Here is an 11,640-nt window from a genome sequence, read left to right as displayed (position 1 = left end):
TCCCACTTCCTTTAGAATCAGCAGGCCAGAAAAAAATAACCATAATTATCACAATAAATGTAAAACTATTATTTCTTTCTTCCTGAGCAAACATGGCCGACCTCGTGCTGCAGATCTCATCCCTTCAAGTTTGGGCCGTGTGTGTTTGAGCGACTTTGTGTTTTTGATGATTGTGTTGATGTTTAAGTCTTTTTTTTTACTTTAGTAAACTTACTTTTGATTCTTAATTCCTCCTTAAAATCTACTTTTCCTGTAATGCATTTTGTGAATTAACCTAATTCTAGTTTTTACTATTGTAATGTAGCTTTACGAGATTTTATTATATCCTTTTATTGCGTTTGCTGGTTATGTTCCATGTATTTTTACTGTATTTTGTTTGTGAAGCACTTTGTAGCTTTGTTTTGAGATACACTATGAATAAAAATCCTATTACTATTAATGTCGTAGTAGGTTTGACAATATTTAAGTTGATGTTCAGGCTGTTTTTGTTCAAAAGAGGATAAATATGTTATGTGATGTTATATTAATGACTGTTTAACATCTTGTGCTACAATGGACTTTTTTAAATATAATTTAGAAACCTTCCTTTTTAATCTCACTCTTATTTCAGCTTGATTCTCTAATGATCTTATTTTATTTTGCCTCTTGTTTCTTTTGCAGTTTTAATTTTATCTGTTTATGAGTACTTATGTTTTTTCTTCCCCATGTTTCCCACAATGTTGTTTTCCAGCTTCTATATAAATAAATCTCACTTATTAACAACATTTACCTGCTGCAGTTCCTTCAGTTATGTTTATCTGGTAGTTTAGTGGTTCTCATCATAAGGGTCAAGGGTCAAGGCCTCTGAAGGGTCAGAGGTCGTGAGATGACAGCAGGTGTGGATGAAGCACGACAAACCGTTGACATAGCACCAGTCGTTTGAAACCTCTGCAGGGAGTTGATGATAAATGACGTCACGTGACCTCAGGTTAATCTTCTGTGCTTTTTATTAAATGACCTTTTTTTTATCAAGCCTCTGTTATTTACATGAAACCATTTTAGAGGTTTAGAGGTTGAACTTATAATAAAGATGATTAAATTAGTGAAGTTAGGTTTGCTGCTGCTCGGCTGCAGAAGCTTTCTGAACTGAACAGGGGCCAATCACAGTTAAGCTTGGGCCAGTAGAGTACAGTAGATATCCCTTACTCTGTACTGTGCTTAGCTTTATTTGTTTGTTCTAGTTCATTGTAGTTAAATGTAGTTTATTGTAGTTTACAGTGAACTGTGCTTCAGCCTCAGGTCCTGACAGAAGCTCGTTGACCTTCTGTCAAAGCTCCGGTGGGTGACGTGTCGTCACGTGATTGGTTCAGCAGCTGCTCGGGTTAATAAATGAATTTAATTCACATTTTATATTTTATTTTTCTCCTTTAAAAAAACCCAGTCTGATTTCAGCACCGGAGCTGTCCGCTGAGGAGAGGATGCTGAGCGCAAGCTGCTGATGGTACCCCCCCTCTCCCTCCTCTCTCACTCTCTCTCTCATCCCTCCTCTTCTCTCTCTCTCTACGCTCTCTCTCTCTCCCTCTCCTCTCTCTCACTCTCCTCTCTCTCACTCTCTCTCTCCCATCCCTCCTCTTCTCTCTCTACGCTCTCTCTCTCGCCCTCTCCTCTCTCTCACTCTCTCTCCCATCCCTCCTCTTCTCTCTCTACGCTCTTTCTCTCTCTCTCCTCTCCTCTCGCTCACTCTCGCTCTCCCTCCTCTATTTTCTCTCCCTCTCCTCTCCTCTACTATCTCTCTCTTTCTCTCTCCCCTCCCACCTCCCTCTCCCTCTCTCTCTCTCTCTCCCTGGCTCGCTCCTCTCCTCCTCCACACGCACAAAACGCTCTGTCATGGCGTCTTCCAACCATGTTACCCCCACCAACTGTAGCTGGTGGCCCATCTCAGCCATGGACGAGGACGGTAAAATCACGGACGGGGAGGAGAGCGAGGAACCGACGGCAGAGCCCAAACCCTTCAGTAAAGACAGGCTGGTGCTGTACCACTGGACGCAGTCGTTCGCCTCCCAGAAGGTAATAAAACACAGACGGCGGAGGATGAAAATGGAGGAGGCGTCTCTTTGCATGTGCAGCTCCGTGCTTGTTTTCACCATCATGTCCGAACCCTGTTGTTTTCGTGCATGTGTGCATGTTTCCTCCTGCACCGGAATCAGAATGTGATCCTGCAGCTGCAGACCCGCGAGCCGCAGCAGCATCGAGCCTCGTTTCCTCGACACGAAACCTGGATTTCTGTCCAATTCAGCAGCGCATTAATAATCAGTCTCCGGGACCCGGGGAAGCTGTTGTCCTGTCCCTGCTGCCCGAGCTGCCTTCAGCCTGTGTGCTCTGACACATGACATCCTAAATAATTCATTCAAGATGATGTGCAAAACAAACCAAAGGCCACCTTCCCCCCATCTGCAGCAGAGGCACCTGGCCGACACTAACCTATCCGTGCATCTCCTGTAAAATAGCATGGAGCACAGAACTGACCGTTTAGAACTCTTGGTTCTGAAGCAGCTTCATCACGAGGACCTTGAGTTTGAAGAGGACAAACATCAGGTCACTGCTTTGCTAGTGAGTGGCAGTGGAAGCTTCATGTCCTGTGGCTCAGGCTGTGGGAGTTAGAAAGACTCTGCATGATGTGTTTTGAGAAAAGGGCTCAACTGGGGCCCCTCACACCAGGAGCCCCCCCCCCCCCCCCCCCAAGTCCAATAGAAAGAGTAGGGTCCCTTAGCGTGAGGTCCTTTCGTTCCACAGACCTTATCCCTACTTTTACTGTTAATTTAACTCTTTTACACAGAATTACAGGGTAAACTACGGAAAGCACAAATCAGAGAGATGGTTTTCAGGTCTTACAGGCAGAGCTTCATCTTCAGTCTTTGTTAAATCGTTTAACTTAGATTTTAAAATACAAGTTTCCTGTTTTGTTTCAGTGTATATTCACATTATATCTGTTTCATCAGGGGTTTAGTTCACAGACGTGGGATCTTTATAGGTCTGAGGTTCACAGCCGTGGAAAGTGAAACTTGTACGACTCAGATTAGCACTAAGCAGTAAACTGAACCCGTGGGCTTTAGAAGTCAAGACATCTCAGCCTCTGTTACTTTGAGATGGACCGTTTATTTGTCTTCAGTATCTTCTCCTCAAGTTCACCGGTTAAATGTCCTTTAGAAAAAGGCACTTCCTGTTTTCCTCTCCTCCCTCCACGTGTGACTTATCTGCAAACACTGGTTAAACTCTGGGGTTTTTATTTATGCGAGTCTCAGACGAAAAAGAAAACATGAATATTCAGTAAAATAAATTTGAATTCATTTTTTTCTTCGAAAGGAGGAGGAAGAAGCAACACGATTGGTCTCTGTATCTCACATTTTAAAGACCAAAGAATGAATCAGTTAATTAAACCGAGTCGAGATCTCACAGCTCACAGACTCGTCAGAGCCACATTCGAATTTCAATCTGCACCAAATTACACACATTCATAAATATCAGATTTCTTTCATCAAGATCCAGGACATATTCTCTCAGCGATCAAGACACAAGTCAAAGAAAGTGATACAAAAATTACTGGATGTACATTAAACTTTAATAACTTCTTCTCTGACCCACATTCTTCCACCAGGTTTCATGTTCATCCCTCCTGTAGTTAATCCTAATAATAAAATCATAATCCTGGTAACCATAAAAAAAACGCAGATGAAAACATAACGTCTCCAACTTGAGGTAATAACCTTTAACTGAAGCTCCAATCAGCTTCATTCTGTTTGCTTTCTGCCAGTGGCCCAGTGCATCATGGGACACAGGTTGGTGCACGTTGCCCGGCATGTGTTTATGTATTTTAGAATTTAGGACTGGATGGAGAATATCAACTTCCAGCGGATGTTAGCGGGTGTTAGCGGCTGCTAGAGCACGTTAGGGACATAACCTCAGTTTTGCTCCTTATCAGGTGTTTTGTCCTTGTGATCGCCCCCTACAGGCCGAACGTTTACGTGTATGAATCTGAAGAGGTCTCAGGCTGCTACGTCAGTGATGAGTCTTGATTGGCGGCTCACAGTCGGAGCCGCTGTCACTCAGCAGACGTCACCACCGCCATGATCCTGTGAACAGACCATTGGGCAACAACACCGATCTCGGCACAATTTGCTTTGTGTGTATTTTACTTTGTGTGGGACATTTGTTGTCATGCAAGCTGAAGCGTGCTTTAAACACAATTTTTGGGCGGGGGTGGATTTCAGGAGATTAAGAGACCGAGCACTAGTTGGTCCACTGCACCAGAACCCTGCTGCATATTCTGGGACTTGATATTATTCACAAACACTCAGGATGTGATTGGTCAAAATCCGTCTGCAGCACCTTGAAAGATCCGTGTTATATTTAGTCAGTTGTTCGTGACTTGCAGAACACCTGTTCCTCCTCTGAGAAGAGACGGCTCTAACGTCAGTGCTTTTGGCAACGAGACACTGAGCGATGCAGAGACACGAGGTCCATCACGTCCCCGCTGCGTCTCTGTGAAGACACGATGGTCATCAGACGGCGGGGGGGGGGGGGTTATTTACACGTCTTTGTTTGCCTCAGCAAGCTCAGGAGGAAACGGGGAAGCGATGATATTGAACTTCTGCTGCACAGCACCTCCTCCCTCTCCTCCGTGTGTTTACACACTGCTGCTGTAGCTCTCATGTCCTGAAGTGGGACATACTATCTACTATACTAGCTCACAGGACAGATGGCACATGTAGCAGCTCCAGACCGACGCAGCACTGGCAGCGTGGAGGCCTGTGAAGACTTACACCTTCAATGAGGCCTGTGGGAGAGAAACTCTGTGGTGACGCCGGCACGTGTGAGGAATTATCTTCACGTTGTTTTCAACGTTCAAGCTGAGCCGACCAGCAGCGGAGGAGGAGGAGGAGGAGGAGGAGGAGGAGGAGGAGGAGGAGGAGGAGGAGGAGGAGGAGGAGGAGGCAGTTTAGTGAATGTACCAAAACAACACTGCATATAAGCAGCATGGGAGAGAGTTGTAACCTCTGTATTTTATATACAGTAACACTGTAAAACTCTAATTCATCAGTCGACAGTGAATCTACTTCATTCGTGCACGACTTAGATTTATTTATTTAAAGTGATATCAACGTCCAAATCGAACACACAACCCTGAAGTAGATAATCAGTCGTTGTTGCCTCGTCGTCTGTTTTTCACGTCTCCGTGTCCAGGAGAAGATAAGATACGACTTCATCGATCCAGACGAACACTACAGCAGCAGGCAGGTCACAATGAGGCAGAGACCAGAGAACAGAAATAGAAGAAGGCAAGAGAATAGAAATAAATAACAAACGCATAAAATATCCTCCCACCGTAGAAGTGGTTTGTATAGAAATGTTATAAAGTAAAGAGATATCCTGATGTGCAGAGGACACCCATGTGCAAAACGATAGTTAGTCATATAAGTAGAGTGACACGAGGAGAACCAGGTCAGTATTTAAATATTTCATTCCGGATGTTGTCTGACATCAGTGGGAACGAAGGAGCCGTCCCTCTCGCTGTGGTGGAAAGTCCTTCATGGCGTCCTGCACGCTCTGAGGACGTCTGTCTCCTCCGCAGAGGGACACGACTCTGGCCCCTCAGGACTGTGTCTGTGGTGGTGGACCAGTCCAGTTGGTTGTGGAGGGGGACACCACTGACAGTACTTGTGTACTCTAGTTTCTTCCCCCTGTTAGTAGTATTTTAGGTAGTGTTGCTCTTGAAGGTAAAGAACAGAGGTTGTTGCACCTTGTTAGGATCCATGAGACACGTTGTGATTTGTGATTATGGGCTGTACAGATAAAATGTGGTTTGATATTTCAGTCTCATGGTAAAGTGCCGATCTGGACAGTGTGAGTGTCTCTGTGTCTCCCGGGCAGCTGAACTCACTCTGCATCACTGCTGATCAGTGACTAACATCATAACATAACAAACAGGGACTGTGTAGCTGCTGAGATATTTTCATACACAAGTTATTTACAGTGGAACAACTTTAATGCTGATTTCTGTTCCTCTGCGTTGGTCGGTTTGAGTTCCTGTCGTCCATCGTCCATCCGGAATCACTGATCTACTAAATCATTCATTACACCACGTGGGGGCCTTTTCAGCTCAACTCCCATTTCGCTGCTCTGCCTAAGCAGCCACACGTGGAGCTGCACACCCCAAGTGTCGTCTCCTTTCATTAATCTTATTCTTATTAATAGCTCTCCACGGGCCTCGGCTCACCGTTTATCCAGCAACGGATCCTGAGTGTCCTCGTTTTAGCTCAAACTTTAACACACTGTTCAAAACAAGTCAGACCACACAAACAAGTCGTCACAGCCTGAAACATCAGTTTTTATTCTATGCAACACAAACACGCTTTCACAACAACAAAATCTCCCTCTAACAGAACCACCGGAGGTTTCATGTACTGACATGTTTTGTGGGGGATGAAACACTTTGCGTTACCTTTAAAATACTTTTCTCCTAGATTACTAGATTATTGTTTGAGTTTCATTTTTCAGTCCGAATCCTTCTGAGCCCGAGAGAAAAACTAACTGAGCCCGACTGGAGTTTCACACTTTGTCCCTGACACACGTTTATTTCTTGTTATACAGTTTAAAAAAATCTGCCCCACAAATCTATAGCACAGGAATGCAATGGGAATCCTCCTGCTGTGACCCTCGTGGGCTTCTCACCCTCTTAAACCTTTGCAAATGATTTCAAACATGTTTTCTGGAGTGTACACAAACCTCTCTGTGGTTTTGTCAGTTTTACTTTCTTCCCAGTTTGATTTCCTGCAGCAGAGCGGCAGCGAGCAGTGAACTCCTGCTCGTGAACGTCTCATCAGATCCTGCTCATCTGTCCTCCCGAGGAACCGAGAAGCTAAACGTGTGCTTCCCGGTTGCAGGTTCGTCTGGTCATCGGGGAGAAGGGCCTGGTCTGCGAGGAGCGGGACGTGAGCATGCCGCTGCAGGAGCACAAGGAGCCCTGGTTCATGAGGCTGAACCTGGGCGAGGAGGTGCCCGTCTTCCTCCACGGCGACACCATCATCAGCGACTACAACCAGATTATAGACTACCTGGAGAAAACCTTCGTGGGAGGTATGGTTACATGATGGGGTTTGAGATGCTGCGTCTGTTTATGTCTTCACCCTTCACCTAGAGCCACACCGGGGGTTAGGGCTTCCTAGTGGAGATCTTATTGTTCTTTTATAGTTGTTTAGATGGTCAGGTCGGGTATTATATTACCTGGTTCATGTCTCCTCAAGGGGTAAAATGGTAAAGTATTATAGCCAGAATGAAAAAGAAAGCAAACAGTGAATTTATTTATTGTAGATAAACTGAGACTCAAACCAGGACTTTCTGGACTCGGGTCCTTGAGGGTTTTCAGGTCCTGGTGCGGTCCTGGTTGTTTACAGTCAGTGTGTGAAGACAACTGGAAGCTTCAAGTCAATGTGTTGCTCTAGTGCAGAGTGTGAGTCTCCAGCCTCACCACCACAAACTCCACTGATCAGATTAGACGATGGAAATGATCCCTCGGGTGAAATCTGTGGCAAAACAAGACACGAGAGAGAGAGAGAGAGAGAGAGAGAGAGAGAGAGAGTTCACCGGGCGAACAAGTGTTTGCTATTAAGACGTAGAACATAGGGAGTGAGGGAGTAACAACCGGAGCAGGGTTTCAAGAGTTTCACCGTGTGGAACCTGCTCCTTGTGAGCTTCTCACGGAGTCCTGTGTGTTTCACTGTGGGTGTTGTGTGCTTCAGTGACATCACACGAGGCCATGTAGTGTTACACAACGTCCTGGGAGCCTCACATCAGTGACGGCCCGAGGGAAGCTGCACGATATCGGAGATTTCCCTCCTCTCAGGTTCGTTAGTGTTCAGTCGTTCGGAGCAGTGGAGCCTGAACGAGTCGGAGAAGATGTGGTTCACCGCTCGCGTGGAAGGCCGAGATCGTCCCTGGTGTCTGACGTCCTCTTCTCATTCGGCCACAGTTCAGCTCAGTGATACTGGGCTGAGCGGATTTGTACTGGAAAATAAAACAACTCAGTATTTCCCAGAGTGCACTGTGATAGAGTTTTGTTTGTTTGTACGTTTGAAGGTTAAAAAGAAAACATGTTTCAGAACCTGGTGCTTTCAGGCGTGAGTTAATCAGAGGGACGAGTCAGATCCGCGTGGAGCCAATTCAGACCCTGAGAGGCAGCCTGGGATCAAACCATGAAGGTGCAGCCCGACACTGGCTCAGGTGGTTCTGCCGATGGGTTCGGCTTTTATCTGCTGACGTGACATTTCCAGCCCGGTGCTGCAGCGGCCCGGCTTCAGGACCACGGCCTGCTTGGTATGCACAGGTCAGCAGGACGCCGCTGGACGATGACTCAGCTCTCTGGAGCCATCCAACACTTATTGAAGATGAATTATTTTAAGATTCTCTTCATGAAATGAAACTCGTGCATCAGGAGAATATCGTCTAAAAGAAATGACTCAGATTAGATTTGGATTGCAGGTCTGTGTCTTGTGTCTTAGTGGAAAATAGAGCAGCTCTGCTACTGGAGGGAAACTTCTCATTTATTTTCTCGATGGACGTTTTCTGAGATGAATCGTGACCAAGAAACATTTAATTGTTGCTATATATATTGTGTTGTGTTATATTGTTTGTGTCTTTCTTTTTTAGTAGTTCATAAAGTATATAACATGACACCTTTCAGAGGCGGAGCCAAGACACATGAGAATTGTGGGAAGTTTAGTTTTTCTCCTCGATGTTGAGAACAAACAGATTTATCTTAAAACTTATCTGATATCATGTTGTCAAAATTATTATGGCTGATCATTCAAATCTCTGTCGTGCTCTCATCCCTACGTTGAGGAGATTATATTCTCATGTGTTTGTCAGTTTGTTTGCAGGATTACACAAAAAGGACTGAACCTGTGTGTGTGGAGTTGTGTTACGTGGTGTTGCAGCCTGTCGGTTCTCCTGGACTTCAGGTTCGCCCTCAGAATCAGTTCCGAGAAGCTTGTTGGTCTCCTGAAGGTTTCTCTCTCAACTCTCTTCAGTGTGTTTTAAATGTCACACAGAGCGAGCGCTGTCGTGTGTGTTACCTGGTTACACAACGCCGTGCAGAGTTGTGTTATTTTGGGTTTGTGCAGCAGCAGAGTGGACGATGGTTGCTTGGAAACCTGCAGGAGCTCTGCGGTGTTAGAGAAACTATGAAACCAGAGTCTTCCTCACTCTCCTTCGTCCTCACAGAAACACGTCAACATGTCCTCTCTCCTCGTGTCGCCCACAGAAGCCGTGGCGCCGCTGATTCCTGACGCCGAGTCGCCCGTGCACGAGCGCGTGCAGCAGTACCGCACGCTGCTGGACGGCCTGCCCATGGACGCCTACACACACGGCTGCATCCTCCATCCAGAGCTCACCATCGACTCCATGATCCCAAAGTACGCCACCGAAGAAATACGGAGTAAGTGACGCCGGGGAGGTTACCCAGTTTATTAGGGACACCTGCAGCTGAAACCACAGATGTTGTAAAGCACAAAACTTGAATAAATATATGTTATGTTTTTGCTCTATCACTGGACTAAAGCAGCTGAATCCGCTCAAGTGTGTAACACACACACACACAAACACGCACACACTAACACACACACACACACCACTTATATTGTGCATTGATGCAGCAAGATTTTATGCTTTTTATCCTTAACACACACAGATCAATAAATGGACACCATGAAAAATAGTGGCTCATGTAGCTTGTGCTAATGTGATAGAAATAGATGTTGTTGCTTTGAACATTTGTGTGTATGTCTGTGTGTGTGTGTGTGTGTGTGACTTCAGGACACTTGGCCAACGCTGCGACGGAGCTGATGAAGCTGGACCATGAGGAGCCTCAGCTGACAGAACCGTACCTGTCCAAGCAGAAAAAGCTCATGGTGAGTTACTGCATGAACTTGATATGTTTAATATTCATAAATTCAGAATGGACAGGAAGCAGAAGCAGCCGGGACGCAAGAACACATTCATGACAATGGCTCTGTTCAACTGATTCTCCAGTTCAGGTTGTGAGCTGAGTCCAGCTTCACAGAACCTTTAGTAACCAGCGGCTCCACTTTGGGAACTGGATCAATATTGTGAACAAAAGGATTTAGTGATAACATGTTTGTGAAATGGATTTGTTTTTGATCAAGTGTTTTTAAAAGATGCACAAACACATTAAAATTCAACAAATAACGTAGAAACCATAATGAGCCCTTCAGGGATCTGCACCAAAGTTTCACGGTTCTTCCCCGAACGAGACCACGCCCTCCCACCGGGTTTCATGGTGATTCCTCCAGTAGGTTTTGTGTGTCACTAACAAACCAACAACTCACTCTAACTTCTGATTTCACTGTTAAACGGCATCTTCTTGTGATGATTGACAGGCGAAGATCTTGGACCACGACAACGTGAACTACCTGAAGAAAATCCTGGGGGAGTTAGCCATGGTCCTGGATCAAGTGGAGGCGGAGCTGGAGAAAAGGAAACTAGAGTATCAAGGTACATCCTCACGATTATTATCTGTTATGGCATCAAAACACATGGGTCACGTTTCCAACTGTGATCTCTCTCTCTCTCTCTCTCTCTCTCTGTCTCTCGTCCTCCTCCGCAGGTCAGAAATGTGAGCTCTGGCTTTGTGGACCTGATTTTACGCTAGCTGATATCTGCCTCGGAGCCTTGTTGCACAGGCTCAAGTTCTTGGGACTTTCTAAGAAATTCTGGGAGGACGGCAGCCGACCCAACCTGCAGTCCTTTTTTATGCGTGTGCAGAAACGCTACGCTTTCCGGAAGGTCCTGGGCGACATCCACACGACCCTCCTGTCCGCCGTCCTGCCCAACGCCTTTCGGATGGTAAAAAAGAAGCCGCCGTCCTTCTTCGGCGCCTCTTTTCTCATGGGCTCGCTGGGAGGGATGGGCTACTTCGCCTACTGGTTTTTAAAAAAGAAATACATGTAGTGAATGCCCTCGTGTCGTGTTCAATGTCTGTGTATTCGTGTGATGTTTCAACTTTTCTGTAACGTTTTATGACTGCAGGAAAAACATAATGAATCTATATAGAGAACACTATTACTCACCTGGGCGAACAAAGAAATATTAAAACATTCCATGATAAGAAATTCTCGACAGCACATTTTCTGGTAATCAAGTTTGATTTGTGGGAACTCGCAGCTCCTCTCCTGAGAGTCCTGGTTGGACTTCGGTTGGATGCAGATCCTCGTTAACTGAAAACCTACCGTAGGAACCCAGAGGAGAAGTTAAACACAGTCTAACCGACCTTTGCATGCCACCACGCCTCCAGCTGCCTGAGGCTCGACCAGTACAACCACGAGAAGAGCTGTGCCAGAGGACAGGAGGAGAGGAGGGAGGAGAACTGTTCTGGAGTCGTTTGACATGTGGGGGAATTTGCTCATTTGCTTTGGTGATTAATTAATCTAAACTTTGTCATAGTGTCCAACTTTATCAAACCGTCTCATCGCAGACCGCCTCCTTCGTGGGACGCCTGCAGACCACGTCCCCCAAAGGAGGTGGTCCTTGAAATGAGAAACCGTTTATACTCCAACTACTTTCTCCCTGGACTCAAACTTTTCTCCCCAC

At 45.8% G+C, this 11,640-nt stretch overlaps 1 protein-coding gene across 1 annotated transcript; it reads left to right on the top strand.

Moving 5' to 3' along the window:
- Window positions 1-1,696: 1,696 nt before the first annotated feature.
- Window positions 1,697-11,330, top strand: gdap1l1 (ganglioside induced differentiation associated protein 1-like 1). Its single transcript, XM_062391020.1, has 6 exons — window positions 1,697-2,046; window positions 6,921-7,113; window positions 9,296-9,469; window positions 9,847-9,941; window positions 10,431-10,545; window positions 10,658-11,330. The coding sequence occupies exons 1-6, from the start codon at window positions 1,867-1,869 to the stop codon at window positions 10,999-11,001; spliced, it is 1,101 nt and encodes a 366-aa protein (XP_062247004.1). The 5' UTR covers window positions 1,697-1,866; the 3' UTR covers window positions 11,002-11,330.
- The last annotated feature ends 310 nt before the right edge of the window (window positions 11,331-11,640 follow it).

The sequence above is a fragment of the Platichthys flesus genome, chromosome 7 (assembly GCF_949316205.1).
Source record: "Platichthys flesus chromosome 7, fPlaFle2.1, whole genome shotgun sequence".
Taxonomy (NCBI): Eukaryota; Metazoa; Chordata; class Actinopteri; order Pleuronectiformes; family Pleuronectidae; genus Platichthys; species Platichthys flesus.
This window is presented reverse-complemented; position numbering and strand designations above follow the sequence as displayed.

Bases quoted from the DNA above. Each gene is read 5' to 3' on its own strand.
- gdap1l1 (XM_062391020.1), top strand. From the start codon at position 1,867: ATGGCGTCTTCCAACCATGTTACCCCCACCAACTGTAGCTGGTGGCCC. The intron at 9,470-9,846 runs GTAAGTGACGCC...GTGTGACTTCAG, and splicing joins CGCCACCGAAGAAATACGGA to GACACTTGGCCAACGCTGCG. The intron at 10,546-10,657 runs GTACATCCTCAC...CCTCCTCCGCAG, and splicing joins AAGGAAACTAGAGTATCAAG to GTCAGAAATGTGAGCTCTGG.